At 41.0% G+C, this 15957-nt stretch overlaps 1 protein-coding gene across 4 annotated transcripts; it reads right to left on the bottom strand.

The window, feature by feature from the left end:
- Positions 1–496: 496 nt before the first annotated feature.
- IWS1 (interacts with SUPT6H, CTD assembly factor 1) lies at positions 497–15908 on the bottom strand. 4 transcript variants are annotated; one of them, XM_021544394.3, is made up of 15 exons: positions 15786–15908; positions 15363–15478; positions 9067–9739; positions 8347–8539; positions 8049–8106; positions 7633–7733; positions 7223–7373; positions 5753–5835; positions 5345–5474; positions 4551–4668; positions 3729–3840; positions 3479–3535; positions 3183–3294; positions 2465–2633; positions 843–927 (listed from the first exon to the last, which is right to left on the bottom strand). In XM_021544394.3, the coding sequence occupies exons 1-14, from the start codon at positions 15817–15819 to the stop codon at positions 2505–2507; spliced, it is 2067 nt and encodes a 688-aa protein (XP_021400069.1). In that variant the 5' UTR covers positions 15820–15908; the 3' UTR covers positions 843–927; positions 2465–2504. The 4 variants fall into 4 exon arrangements, with proteins under 4 accessions (XP_021400067.1, XP_077641758.1, XP_021400069.1 ...); XM_021544392.3 differs by lacking the exon at positions 2465–2633 and having other exon boundaries at positions 497–927; XM_077785632.1 differs by lacking the exons at positions 2465–2633; positions 15363–15478; positions 15786–15908 and adding exons at positions 13368–13422; positions 13511–13563 and having other exon boundaries at positions 497–927.
- Positions 15909–15957: the final 49 nt, after the last annotated feature.

Genomic DNA, 15957 nt, shown 5'->3' on the forward strand with positions numbered 1-15957 from the left:
GCGAAGACCTCTTCTTAGAGGCAAGCTCAGCAGAGACAGCCATTTTCAGAGGTAGAGGCAAAGAAGCCACAGAGTACCACCTTATCCTATTGTCAGTCTGTAGCAGCAGCAGCAAACAAAGAGCAGTATGCCCCCTAACAAAAGAATGTTCCCCTTCTCACTGGTAAAACAGACTTTTGCAAAGTCACTGGTAAGCCACAGTGACATTTCAGCTGGAAGGTGCTGGAATTTTTAGTGGTTAGTCTGCTGGCTTTCTTCCAAACTTGACATTATTCTTCGTGCAAAGAAAATTCTTCGCACGGAACATGATCAATACTGCTAAATCAAAGGCAATAGATGCAGATCTCCAAAGATGTAACCAAAGATGTAACAACTGATTAATGAAACAATGAATAAAAAGAAAATTGACAAAGTTGAACCAAAAATTAACCCCTCAGTTTTTCCACATCCCAGGTGGACTCTGTATACCTTCATCTGAGCAATGAACAGGCTCCCCTCCCAAAAAAAACCCAGAAGATGTTTTATTTTTTAGAGTGTTGCAATACAACAAATACATGATCTGTACAAAGGACATAACAGGGCTGGTTTAAATACAATCAGGAAAAAGGAGTCCCCATATTCACAGTCCTCAGACAACATCTTCTACCAGAACCTGAACCAACAATTTAAGGATTCACTTAAAAAACAAACTAAAAAACCAAACCCGCCCCAAACAACTTAAAAATTTTAAAGGTCTCCAAAGAGTCTGTGGGTGTATTGTCTTACAGCAGAGCTCATGGGGCATTCTGTGAACGGTCACAATGGCATCTTATTGCCCTCAATGCTGATTTTCACTGCATGGGCCGATCTGCTTTTTTTCCTGATATCTGTGAATTTCCGCATCTGTTTGTCCAGTCGACTCACCCCTTTCTTAGAGGTCCCCTGGAACTTAAAAAATAAAACTAATAATTACCACTGAAAAAAAGCAGACGCCCCAGAAGTCCAAGGCAAGCGGCACATGCAAGGTTGCACCTGGGCAGGGAGCTGGGGGAGCCCCTGGGCCCAGCTGATCTGTCTGTTCTCTTCCCCCAGTATCTGCAGGGCCCAGGCGGAGGCAGTGGCACCCAGAGCCATCGCAGCGCAGGGTCAGTCCCCGTGTGGCTGGATGCCATTTGGAAACTTTGTACCTATTGGCTGGAGCTATGTCAGAACCACAGCCACCTGTGTCACCTCTCTGGACTTCTTGCAGGAGAGTTTGACAGATACACTGTGACTAAGGCTGACACATCAACTTCAGCCTGCCATTTATTTTAAAGGTCAGGGATTAGTATTTAGAAAGGAAGGGATTACTGAACAAAGGCAGTGTAGGGGGTAGCAAACAGAAATGCCTAAGCTGACCATACAAGCATTGCGCTTCATCTCTGTATTTGAACTGCAAATGAAAACCAGGTGGCATAACAGTTATTCTGCACAGATTAATTCAGTGATGGTGTGCTGAAATGCCACTGAAGACAAACAGCAAGGACCTTCCAAGCCATAGCCAGTGCTTCCTAGAAGGCAATTTTCCTAAACTAGACAACAGAAAGTGATGGAAACGTGACACTTAAGTGTGGGAGAAACAGTGATATCCAAAACATGCTACTTAGTATCTGAAAAACACATCCATTAGAAACTTGTTCCCATGGCTAAGGAAGGTACTCCTACATGCTGATTTTCAATAAGGTTTATTCATAAATCTGTTCACTATTCGTTGAAAAGGTACCTAAAATTTCACAGTGATGTTTAAGAAAATATCTTTTTAAAATCAAATAAATATGAAGCTTAATATGAACTCAACAGTTATTTATGGCTTGTGCTCACCTCTTCCTGTCACTGTTAGCTTGTGGCAGCCCTGCTCACAGCATTGAAATGCAGACCAGGAATTGTCAGAACAAATCCCATTGATGCATGTTCTCCCAACCCACACTATAGCAGAGGATTCTTCTCCCCCGGTCTCATTCTGTAGCTCCCATCAACCACCCCTACTGTCTCACATCATTCTACTTCCTTGCACAAGGAGGTGTGAAAAACACCTCACTGCCCCAGTCAGAGGTCAGCCACAGACACTGGCAAGCAGTGACACGAGGTCCTGTACCAAGGGCTAAGAATTCCCATGTGTCGCTTCAGGTGAATCTGGAAAACCTAATTGTGTCAGAACAGCATTCAAAACCACAGATGGTGCAAAGCTGGTTTTGAGCACAGGTATTTTCACTGAACTCCTGTCATTTGGGTACCCTGAAGCTGTGCAGGCAGGAGCCATGGCAGAGGTTATGTGCTAGAGCCTATTTTCTCCTGTACAAGTTCCCTTGTAGGTCACAGTACAGACACGAGAGAATTCAAGGAGAGTTTTCCAGGTTAAAGTTAGGGTGTACACACTCCTGTCCTGCATGTGCAAACTGCCAACAGGTGGAGCACATGCACTGTTCACACCTCCCTCGGGGGATACCTCTCCAACTTGGGAAGGCAGTGGGAAGGCAGTGGTATGGCTACAGGGGCATCCTGTTGCCTTCAATGCTGAACTTGATGGCCCGATGCACTTTGCTGAGTCGTTTCTGTTCAGCAAACCGTCTCTTGTGCTTTTCCAAGCGACTAATACCTCTCTTAATAGTCCCGGGCTAGAAACAACATCTCAATTAATGGACAGAAGGAGAAAGAACAGCAGACAGCACAGCAATTGTTACTTCTCTCACACACATTCTACCACATATTCCCCTTTTAAATGGAACTGTATGAGTAGATAGATGAAGACAAAGCAACACAAAGGGCCTCCACTGAAGATGTTCATGTCTACCAAAACCTCAAAGGTTTCCCAAACTGGAATATTATTAGAATATGATACAAAAGCTGGGAGAGGTATAAAAACATCAGTGCAGTGAGGTACTGAACTGCAGCTTTAGCTCAAAATGCTTTAAAGCAAGAGGCCTGTAATCAGATTCTCACCTGAGAAATTCTAGGAAAGTTAACTCAAAAACCTCTTTTTGATCAGAGATGTTTTCCTGTGAAAACATGTGATGAGCTTAGAGCAGCCTACTTATTGGAGAATTTACTGTCCATACTCACTGCAAGAGGCCCTTGGAAGAACTACCCTCCTGTACAGTAACCATGGCGATATGGTGACAGAATCCCAGGCTCAGAGCAGTCACCAGGACACTGCCAGTGCTTACCCTGGAGGACTCCATCTCCACGTTCCACTTGGGCCTGACGACATAGTCTTTGTTGGAGGGCATTGGGACCCTCGCACGGGCACAGAACCCAGGGTCCCCAGGCCTGAGAGCCCTGTGGACAAAAAGGATGTGACCGTTATGGACAAATCTTATCCAGAAAGAAGTAAAGCCACCCAGTGTACTCTCCTCTGAAACACACTGTATAGCACTGTCTCTAAAACCTCTGCAGAAATTCCACAGTGGTAGTGCCACCACAATACTTCACTTAAAAAAAAAAAATTATATATCCAACCTACTTTTCTTCTCCTGTTAATACTTTTTCCAGGTCCCTACGGGGAGTCTGACCACCAGAGCTGCAAGAAAAAACAAATATTTATAGGCATCTGTACACAGAGAAAAAATTTTTAAAATACAATAAAGTATGTTAAAAGAGAGACCATAACTGACTACTCTTTTACTCTTTTCTTTCCTTTAGTATTTACACACCCCTTGGTTTCTCTTGATGGAGTCTTAGAAGAATTTCATGCTTCTGCCTGCTGCTCCTACCTGCTCATTTTCCTTCGATGAGGCATCTGCTCCAAATCTCTCTGTTCCCTCTCTTCTCTGGTCATGCCTTTGTAGTTTGAGGTAAGGCCGAAGATGGGTCGAGACCATTCATCTATTAAAAAAATGATTAGCTAATAAAACCAGACCTTTGTTTCTCTCAACCACTCCAGTGATCAAATACAGCTCTGAAAGTTTGTGGCAGGTATTCACACTTCCTTTCAACCAAATGATTTTTGAGCCCTTAATATTTAATGGAAAACTAGCCTTGCAAACAAAAAGCAGGAGCTTTCATCCCCAAAGTCTCTTTGTTGCCTGCTCTTCTAGAACATCTCCAAGCTCTCAGAATACTCAGTGTCAGGACCTCCTGCACAACCCAGGAATGCTAGTTTAGAAATATGCAGAAAACGTCCTAAAGAATTTAAGTTTATTAGTCTGCAGCCATTCTGGATGGAATGCACTCCACATGGAACACAGTTGAGTAGTAAACATTCAGTCAGCTAAGCTCTCTCTGAAGTCCATGGAATAAATAGTCCTCTGCCAGCACCTTCCTGCCTTTGCATTCAAAAGATCTGGAACATGAGCCAAGAGAGAACCACAGCAAAACAAATGCCATCCTCTGGTTTAAGACAATGAAACAGGTGCCTGCAGAAGCTAATGTAAAAGTGTTTGTTAAGAGCTCTATGAAGTTATGAAACACATCAGTGAGGTTCCTACATTGCAGAATCTACTCTACACACAACAGTAGTGCATCAGAAACCAGCACAGAAGTTTCATTCATCATCAGGAATGAAGACAAGACAAGGCACAGGTAGGCTTACGTACTGATCAGCTTCCCAGCCATGTCCTTGTTTGGCCTCGACTCCTTGGGGTGTTTGTACAGGTACATCACAGCCCGTCCAATGCCACTGTGCTTCAGGGTCTCCTGGCTCACACTAGGCAGCTGCAGAGAAAAGGAAATGTCAGAAAACAGCAATAAATGATGTCTGAACATTAATGGTGTCACTAAACTTCGCAGAAAGACCTTTCACTTAAATCAGCTTGGAAAATTTAATGTTTTCATTGTCCCACTGAGAACTCTTTAAAGTATCAAACACCTAAATCTAGAAATCTGCCATAACATTCTTGGTTTATACACAAAATTAGGTAGCTTTCTAGAATTTTTTCTCCAAATGCTCTCTAGTTTATATTACCCCAAAACTGTGCTACTGCCTTCAAATCATTCAGTCTATAAATAAAAACTTACATGACAAAGATAATCAATCAGCTTAGCCACAGACACTGAAAGCTTACACTGAGTGTGAAGGACCTTCCCATGCACTGCACACTTTAACAGAACAGAAAAGAGAAGGGACCACAACGGAAGAAAACTCAGGGATGCACAGCAAGTGACTCTTTACTTAAATTTGGATATAAACCTGAAACAGGCGGGCAGGGCCAAATTATCTAAATTCTCTTACATAAGCATTCCTGTTATGCATGTTGCTTCCTTGTGTGTTTCACTGCACAGCACATCAGTAGAGCTGCAGTTCATTTATCACCCCACATTTCCCTAAAGCACATGACTGTAAAACTGTGGAGAAGCTCCAAATCAAATGTAGTGAAAAGTCAGTCCAAACCTCTTGGAGGATCTTCAGAAGCTCCTCTCTTATCTTTAGTGCTGGCAGACTTCGGTCTGGAAGGGGAGAAAGCCACTCTTTGATGGCAGACATCACACCACTATCGATGAAAGTTTCTTTGAGATCCTGCCTAAAAGGTTTTAAAGAGAGGCCCAAAAGTCATGTAATATAACACCTTAATATGTGATACTCCTTCAGGAAAATATCACATTTGAGTTTGTTTCATGTTAGATTAAGAAGGAAAATTATGTGAAATTTTATCTTTTTGAGGTCACCTAGCTTCAGCATTTACTTGGAATAAGAAGTGTTTTACTGCATACTCAGCATAGCTGTAGTGTAACTACACAAAGTCTTACAAATTCAGACTACTATCCAAGGCTACAGTTAACTGAAAGAACGACAACTCACTTTTTAAGATGCATAACTACAGTTGGTAGCAAAGTTAATTTCTTCAGTGCTGGTTTCTTTTGTGTATTCAGCTGACGATCCTCCTGTAGAAAGTTGAAGAATCAGTAAAAGTTAATCAAAGAAAGAAATCAGCAACTCCCATTCTTTGCAACACTTACAAGAAAAAGATTAGTCCATTAAACTAGAAGTGCAACTTTGGAGGGATTACACTAATTTTGTCCCCTGCTCCACAGCTCACCAAAAATTATGCAACAATTTCTCAGAAAAAAGGGTCATCACTTAAGTCAGTATTTCCCACAAAAGTGTCACACTAGGAGAGTGCTCCTAATTTTACTTTTTCTTCCACTTCATGATTCAGATTGACTATAATAACTGGAGGTCCTCTACACTGTGCACAGATAACACTTCATTAGTAAAGCCTCACCTGAAAACCAGAAAAATAGCTAAGCAGAACAATGACAAGGGAGAGCACGTATTTTCACCTCTGTCATTTCAAAATTACTTCCATCCAAAGCTTAACTTGTCACTATCTGTTCAAAACTTGTCTCCCACACCAAAAACACCCAATGCAATCAACAGATTTCTGTCCAGCTCTGGTAATTCCTTTCTACTTGTCCTAATTCACTGAAGGCTCTTTCTGTGAATGTTTGTTTTATTGCAAGGGAAGAGATTCTTCTAATGCATCTCTTCCCTTGTCCTGACCCTGTATTTCAAACTTTGCCACCTCATTTGAAATATCTGGCTGTCATCTTGTCTGAGAATGGCCTTCCTGTCAAGCCCAAGAAGTTGCAGTTGCTTTCCAGATTGCTTTCTCACTCTCCTCATCTTTCTGAACTTGGCATCCAGATCTTGTTCTCAGGAAGATTTTTTTGTTGCTGCTATTTGTAAAACTCCTCTAGTTTCTAAAGTCATGTATATCCCTTAATTGGTTTTAACGTGTTTTGCTGTGCTATTTATTAATTTGACTGCTACTCCAACGAAACAGAAGACACCTGACAAAAGTCAAGATCCGAAAAAACCTTCTGAAGTATTCTGAGAAACACTGAACATTTCTTATTCAATCAGTTTGGAAAAGGGCTCTTCTCAGGAACAAATACCAAAGTATGGCACATGCCAGTAACCCTATGATGAAATAAAGCATAGTCTCTTTCTCAGTATTTAACATACTACAAGGTAGTTTATAGACCACCTATATATCCCTTTTTATATCAGTTGATCTCAGCTGATGGAAGTTTAGCAATTTAACTAATTTTAACTTTTAAAATTAGTATTCTATCAAAATTTCAACAGAATGTTTTCATTTAGAATATCAAGTAACATTTAAATGGCTATACAGACATGAGATGCTTTCCATAGTGTACAGATTACTCCCGCTGAACCCAAGCTAGAATTTTGTATCTTATTAATCACATGATTTTCCCATAGAAGGGAACTGAATTTCAGGGTGTGTTTAGAGCCTGGAAAACTTACCTCAGCAGCTTCATTCATCTTCACAATCATGGCACTGACCACATCATCTGCGTCACTGATGAAAGTCCCCCCATCACGGTTCCGCCTGCGCTTGCCGCTCATGCTCTTCTTCCGCTGCAGCATCATATCGAAATCTGACATGAAGTCCATGCTGAAACACAACCACAGTGTTAACTGATGGTCTTTGGTAGGAAATAATTTTGTGTTTCTACACTGTGTCTCATGGTCCCTGTGAGATAATTAATTATCCTCTGTATGCAAAATGCAAAACTACCAAAGGGCTCCAATGGCTCCCAGACACCCTCAGACCTTGCTGTAAAACCCAACGCACATCTGTAATATCCAGGGTCCATAATGCTCTTTCACCAAAATCCAGCATAAAGAAAGGAATATGTAACTCAGTGGCTTACTGCTTTCCCCTTTTGATGTTATCATCAGAGTCCGATTCATCTGCTGTCTCCTTCATGTCTCCGTCACCTTTCTCTTCCTCCAAATCCTCCTGGTTAAAACCCTGATGAGTACAGATAGTGCAAATCAGCGTATGGATCAGGATTGAGCCTTTATTCAGGTACCTGACACTGACACTAAAAAAGCTTCAGGTAAGTCTTCAGAGGATCTAGAAAGATGAACAGAGTCTTTTTAATTTCCCCTGTAACTACCAACAACTGTTGTCACACCAACAATTCTCCCAAAAGATGAACCGCAAATGTTATTTAACCCAAAGAGTACCCCAGTGAGTCTGGGAGATACAAGACTGACCTGATGCAGCATGTACAGTCTCTTCAGATCTAGCAAGTCAACGGAAGACATCCACAGTAACACTTACCGTAAATTCCTCCTCTTCTTCATCACCAGATTCTCCAAATATATCTGCAATCAGGTTCCTGTGAAGGTAACAGCAACATTTATGTACTTGGACTACAACAATGAGATGTACCTTTCTGCAATATCTCTAATGACTCTGTGAAGATCTCCCTTTTGTTCTGTCTCTTTCTATTAACCTTTCTCTTCATGCCACCAATGAAGGTGAACAGTCATTCTCTGGTTGGGATTTATCCATTTCCCATTCACCATCACTCCCACTGTCTAAAACCGTGAAATAACTCATATTCCTTCCCACTTACTCTTGTTCATTTCCAGATTCACTGTCACTGCCAAACAGATCTTTTCCTTTTTTCTTCCCAGCATTCTCTTTTCCTTCTTCTTCTTCCTCCTCACTATCGGATACAACATTTTTCTTCCTTTTGTCAGATTTCTCTGAAGCAGCGTCACTATCCGATTCTTCAGCATCGGAAAGAATTCGTACCTTTTTTGCAGCTGCCAGCAGAAAGGAGCATTACTACATGTCCCAGTAACAGGTGACAACTGTTACTCTTAAATTATTCTCTGATTAGTCTTCCAACACCAGACCATTGCCATTTCCTAAAAAGCATATCCACTCTGAAGTGTTTTATTAAATCAGTAACGGAAGCTTCCATACACCAAATCCACCCCCGACAAAAAAATTGTAATTTCAAATCTCTCATTCCCAGTATATGAAAAAAAATGCACAAGAAAAATTACTAGAGAAACAGCAACAAAGTAAATAAATAACAAACTACCATGTCAACAGATGCCAGTTAGATCCCTACAGTCTTCTGTCAGACCTTCTTATTACTCAGAAGTGTTATATACACATTCACACAGCAAAGCAGTCAGATCAAGAGCCTCTATAAATGCAGTTCTGCTCCAAAACCAAATCTGATTTATGGTTTCTCACTTAGAGGCTTTATTCACACAAAAGCAATGATTTGACTTTCACACCACTGCCTGTCACATCACGTTTTCACAGTTTAGTTTCTTACGTGTTTTCTCACTGTCATCCTCACTATCAGAAAGGATGGCTGTTTTCCTCTTCACTGTCTTTTCTTCCTCTTTTTCATCTTCATCACTGTCTGATATTTTACGTCTCTTAGGAGCTTCGTCTTCACTGTCAGAGCCCTGAAATCCTTTCCTTACATGTTCATTATCTGAATGGTGAGAGTCGTTCTGCACCTTTTCCTTCCTGTCCTCCCCATCGCTATCTTCGGACTCTATCTGCTTGTGTCTGGACACGTCCTCACTCTCTGAGTCGCTGGCTGGCTGCTTCTGGAGCTCTTCACTCTCCGAGTCACTGGCTGGCTGCTTCTGGAGTTCCTCACTCTCAGAATCACTGGCTGGCTGCTTGTGTGATTCCTCATTTTCAAAATCACTGCTGTGATCCCTTGGAGGTTCTCCATTGTCAGAGTCACTCGCTCGATGATTTAAGGCCTCTTCATTTTCAGAGTCACTTAAATGCTGGTTTGCACGGTCCTCAGTATCAGAGTCACTGTCTTTCTCTCCGTGAGTTGCTTCATTTTCAGAATCACTCACATTGTGATTTGGGGGCTCCTCATTATCTGAGTCGCTTTCTTTTTGCCTTGTGTTATCTTCATTTTCAGAGTCTGTCATATGAGGCTCTCCCACTTGCCCATCATCTTCTCCATCACTGTGTTCATTCTGAAACAGAAAAATAATCTCAGACAACTAAGCAAAAACACCTTAAAAAGTAAAACAATATTCTGAATTTTTGCTTGTCCTTCCTCCAATTTGATTACCCAAGGTGCTACAAACTGAAATAATGTCTATGTAGAAATAATTAGACAATTTGTATGAAAAGACTATCAAATACTTCACATCAAAAAAAGTATTGTCAATGTGAGTATGTCCATTATGCAGCTCCGTGGTATTTTGAAAACAGTAAGAGAAGTCATAGAAGACTTATATAAGCATGTCTAAGAAGAGTCCAGTTGCCCAAGGGTAAAGGTTTAATACTTTAATTTTAACAAGTCAGGCCTTCAAAGTGGTTTAATGGAAATTCCCAGTAACAAAGCAAGAAAGAGCATCTTGCATTTGTCCTTTTATTTTCCTGAAGATCTCAAACAGATGTTTCCTGTGTGAAAGTGTCTTACTGAAACAGCACATGAATTACACTTCAAATGAAGCTAGTGCCTGCTCATTCTTTGTCAAGGAAACCTATTTAAGAACAATTCAAGAGAAAAAGCCTAGCAAGCCAAAAAACAACAATAAAGTTTCAGTCAGATCTTTCAGAGTATTACTGTTAAACCAGTTTTGTGTTTCAGATTCAACAACTCTCTCCCCTATGCTGACAGCTCCCATGCTTATCCAGATACCCAAGATAACCCATGCACAAACACACCCATCTGGCAACTTCAGAACTGAAACAATCCTTTGACTTTTCTACAAAGCAAAAAATACTGAGGCACATGCTCCATTTTTAACAGAACATCTTACAAGCCCCCTTGCTAAGTGTAGTAACTGACAGCATCATCTTTTATCTTTCCAACATAAAAAATCTCAATTGCATTTACCTGAGAATATGAAATTAAATTCTTGAAAACTCATTCCATTAATTCACCTCTCACAGGTACTGTCACCATAATCCTGTTTTCAGCTGAAAACAACAACACTGTACATGGAACTTCTCTTCTGCAAACTCAAAGCCTCAGTCAGGCTTTCCTCAGTCATTTTGTCTCAGCTATAAACTTTTTCTACTTGCAAACTGAGTATTTATTGTGACAGGAGATGCTTTTAAGACCTATATGTCCTTAAGTTTCCAAATCTTTTTTTCTGCAATTTAATTTTCTTGGAAACAGACTTTCTATCTACTTTTATTTTCTATAGGTGTTCTACTCCCATATTCAGAACCATAAAAAAAGTAGCTATTCTACACCTAAAACAAAGAATACTACTAATCTTTAAAATGCATGATGCAGGAAGAATTTTAAATAAAATTAATTTCAATTGCTTTTAGGAACTACTTCCTCCACAATTATTCTGAGTGGCAAAGAGCATTCCTTTTTAAGACTTTGGACTTTATATACTTATTCCTTTGGCTAGCAATGGATAAAGATCTTCTAAATCACCGCAGAATGACTAACAAAGTTACTGAACAATGAAAAAAAAACCCAGGACTATGAAAATTGAGAACATGCACTTCAAACACTACTTCACTATTTCCATGTTATTTAATGCTAACTACAAACAGCTGCTATGACAATCGAAGTTGTTTTCTCTCTGCTGCTTGTTCCTGTCTCTACAGGAATGCATCTTTTGAATCTTTTGTGTTGAGTAATTCTCATTTCTCCTCACAGAAAGGAAACATGCTTTTGTTAAAACCTGAATCTGGAATTTTAAAGAAATATTAATATTAGGAAGTGACAGAATTGAGGATGTACCCAACAGCTCTCAGCTTGTTAATATTTTATTCCCTTACCAAAAAATCACTTTGATTGCCCTTCTACTGCCTAGTATGTCCCACATAAACCAATCACAGGTGTATGTGACAGATCTTCCCGGACTGTATTACTTTAACTAAAGAAAACAGCAGCTGGAAACAGAACAGAGAGCAGATTCTACAGCAGTTACAGGTAAGGTCATTGAGAAACACTGAAATCAAAGTGGAATCTACAGGAACAAAAAATACTTAATCCTTGTTTTCCTACCATTTTATTTTGTGTGGGTTTGTCTGTCTTCTCTCAATGACAGATGGTGAATGCTGAATAGTACTGATAATTATGTCAGCAGTAATAAAGGATTTTGCTAAACAAACCCAAGGAAATTAATAAAAATAGTTCCCTTTAAGATATTAGGACCACCACCTTCCCAGCTTCCAGTTTAGGAATTCTTTGGTGAACAAATAAACAAAATTAAGAACCAACATGGATCAGTAATGATTCTTCATATTTCTAAGGTCAGAAATGTGGCTGCAGGTTATATATGCACCTGTTGAGAATTAATCACTAAATTACAAAGAACTTCTTATGCAAAACCTTGGTGAGAAGACACTACAATTACAGAGCATTATTACTGAAGATTACTACAAGATCCTGAATCTTTAATCTGTTACTGCAAACTGACCATCACTCCTGAGAACGCAGATGTCTGGGGAGGGAGAGCAGGCAGGGCTGTCAGACTCACAGTGGTGCCAGCAGCTCAGGTGCTGCAGTGTGACCCCCTGGAGAAGCAGCAGCCCAGGTACCTCAGGTGTCCCTGCACACGCTGGGCGCGCCGGCAGCGCCTCCTGGGGCGCTGGGCGCAGCTGAGCCGGGCGGTGCCCCCGTGTCAGCGCGCGCAGCGCTGCCCAGAGCCCCGCGGCACAGCCCGGGCCCGGCACGGGGCACGGGGCACGGCCTGCCCACAGCCCGCAGCGCCAGAGCTTCTGCACACAACTCAAAACTAGTGAATCTGCATGTGCTGGAGTAGAACTGATAGAAAAAGTGACCAACTTCCCAGTAAAATGACAAAACGCTACTGGGTATGCTTGATAGTTGTCGCTTTTCCTTTTTTATTGGCTCATCTTTACAAAACTGTTTTCAAAGAAATGAAGTATGCAATTTTTGAGTTTTCTAGTTTTCATTTTCCAAATGATTGATTGAAAGATAAGACATCCTCAAAACTGAGTAGGTCTCAGGTAATTGCTAATTGCATTTTTCTCTAATTCCTTTGCTTTCTTTTCTTCCTCCTCTTTATCTATAAATATTTTAATTGAGATGTCCTTAATTTTTTTTTAATGAGAGTTCTGTAACATGAGACTTTAGTACAGTAGAAATTAAGGAATATATCAAAATCAAATTTACAGTGTTACACTCCTACATAAAAATTACAGCTACCAAGTAGTTTATTGGATCAACATACAGCCACTTCTAAGTGCTACTTCTTCCATCATTTAGTAACTTCAACAAAATTTAACCCATCCACTACAATTTCATGAAAGGTGAGTGTTAAAATAAGACCTACACAACCATCATGGGCAGATCAGCAAGTTCCTTTTTTTCCAGAAGTGTCACATATTTGTGCTTGTTAACAGTCACAGACTAACCACAACTTAATTAATGAAACGGCAGCAACTTGGTGGAAGTGTAAGAACTAAGTTATTACAGATTTCTGCATGAGCCTGACTTGGACAAACACTGTAAACATGATTTCAGATTCATTACTGTACCAAAACTAATTCTAATTGTCTAAAGCAGAATCAGTAAGGACATCAAGGAGAACATTTATAGATAAAGTGGGATTGGGGGAAGGAAAGCCAGAAAAGAATTGTGGAAAAGAAAAACCCACATACCTGAGACCTACATAAGTAATTCCTCAGGATTCCCCTTTTCTTTAAAGTTAAAAACCTGAAAGAAAAGTTTGAAATTTTAAAACTTTGGTTCTTTACATCTGAGTTCTAAATTAGAAACAAAATAGTAATTAAATAGACTTAACTGATTAGGCTGTCTCAAAGGTTTTATTACCTTTGAGTGTCATTTCTCCCACATACTCCTAAAGATGAAGAAAATAAGAGGATGAGAGAATATTTAGAGTAAATAATATAACAAATGACAGAAAGCTACACCTTTCAGAGATGGCTGCTCCACATAACTGCCTTTTGAGTGCAAAGTGAACTCAGTGGAGGGAAAGAAAAATTAAGACTTCACAGGACAACAAAATATTTGAATTTTGATTTGAGCTGAATCAAATAAAGCATTACAGCTTGACAGTTCTCATTTAGTACTGGTCAGAAGGTCCCTTAGCTTGGCTCCTTTATTTTAACAGAATTTCTGAAGTATTTTACCTACAGAGGAATATTCAACTGTCATCACAGAAGACAGTCTTTAAAATAATGCAGCACATGAAGAGGAGCAGTAAACAATGATAACTGGTACTTTCTGCTCACCTAAATCTGGAGAAGACATGCTGCAGATATAAACAACAGTCAATTTCCTTGGCCCAGTAAGTAAAAATCTCAGAGAAGTATACAAAAGTAAGAATCAATAATCAAGCATAAACCAGTGGCACAGAAGAAAAATATTAATATTATTGTAGCAGCAGCATGACTTCTACATCACACTTTTCTTTCATTAAAACAGAAGTACTAAATTACTCCAATAGACAGCTGTTTTTCCCAGCCTGAGAAATGTGTTTCCTACCACACTGTAATTATCAAAATGGGAGGAGATGCTGCCTCACACCAAATCAATTTCTTCCCTTAGAAATATCAACACCTACCAAAAAAAGTAAATTCCAAATGTACTTTACAATTAAGTTCAAATACATGGGAAGAACTTTCATTTTATAAAAATACAATCTACTTTCTAACTCTAAGGAAAGTATTAATTCAATAAAGGCGGGGGAAAAAAGAAAAAAATTTTAAAAAAAGGATTGCAAGTTATGCCACAGTGGAATCAAGCCTTCTCTCAAGCCTTTGTTGCATTTTAAGCAATTTCTAAAACATGTAACACTGGAAACCTAGTCAGAGTAAATCCTGATCTTCACGTAAAATGAAGCAAAATACACACAACACTATAAAATGGCTTCAATTACAGTTTTTGTAAGTACCAAAAGGTTCTCTGTAATTGCGCTGGCAGGCCAATATTATTCCAGCTATGACCTGATGTAGCTCTATTGTGAGTCACAATTCTCAAAAATTAAATCTCAACTTCCCAAACTGTCCTAGAAGTCTAAAGGGAGCCTTTTCTTTTTCCAGAATCTCTTCTCAGCTCAGTCAATCCACAAATGAAGTGACAGCCCCAGAAACAACCCTGGACCAAAGCCTTTCATGCTGAACACTTCTCCAAATGAGAACCACTTCAGAGGAAAAACAGGTCCCATTTAGGAACCTTAACCTGCTCCATTGTGAATGACAAGGTGAAAACAAGCACAAAGCAGACTCAAGAGTCAGTGCCCCCATCTGACATACAAGCTGGGAGAGCATTTATTGTCTGTCAAGAAAATCTCCACCTCCAAAGCCTGTGGTTTTACTGTGCAGAATTTCAAGCACAAATTCCTCATAACCCAAACATTTTCTCTTTGCGAAATCGCGGCTAATGGAGTACAACTAATTAAAGTTCAGAACAGTGTGTGCTACTATAACAAGACAAAAACCAAACAAACTCTAGCCAGCTTGTCAAGATACTATCCAACGCTTTTTTATGGAAATAAAGTTTTGCCCGATGGAACCCTTAAGCGGAACTGAATAAACACGTATGTCCCGGTTATGACAGAATGCCACTTTAAACAACAACAAAAAAGAATTCAGAGAAGTGTAAACTTTATCTAGATAAAGCTCCCTTAGTACCTCTGAATGATGTCCTACACTTCCATTCTCCGATCCAGAATGTTGTTCGTTTCCTTCATCTTCCACATCCGATCCAGAGTCTCTCTCGTCTTGCACTGGAGTAGCTCCTCCATCATCTATTCCGAGATTTAAAAAAGAAAGCAAAACTCAGCGTTTGAAGGAACCGCCGGGGAACCGGGCGGGCTCCCGCTCTAGCGGGGCAGGGAAGCGGGGCTGTCCGAACCAACCCCCCGGACAGCCCCGGGGGCGCACAAAGCCTCCTGCACCGCGCGGGCGGCGACGCTGCACTGCCCACACAGCGGCTGTGGCAGCGACTAACGCCGCGCCGCCCCAGGCCGGGGCCCCGCCGCTGCGCCCCCCGACCCCGCGGGCCCTGCCGTGCCCCACGCCCTCCCCGGCAGATCCAGCGCCCCGCGCCGCTACCGGACTGCTCCCCGCCGTAATAGTGGCCGTCCATGCCGCGCCCCGCGCTGGCGGCGGCGCTGCCCGGGCGCTCCCTCGGCGCGGCCCCGGCCCGGCCCCGCCGCTCGCACAGGAACAAGATGGCGCCTCCCCGCCCAGCGGCACCCCCCGCGCGCGGGTCTCGCGAGACTCG

This window comes from Lonchura striata, chromosome 10, assembly GCF_046129695.1.
Source record: "Lonchura striata isolate bLonStr1 chromosome 10, bLonStr1.mat, whole genome shotgun sequence".
NCBI lineage: Eukaryota > Metazoa > Chordata > Aves > Passeriformes > Estrildidae > Lonchura > Lonchura striata.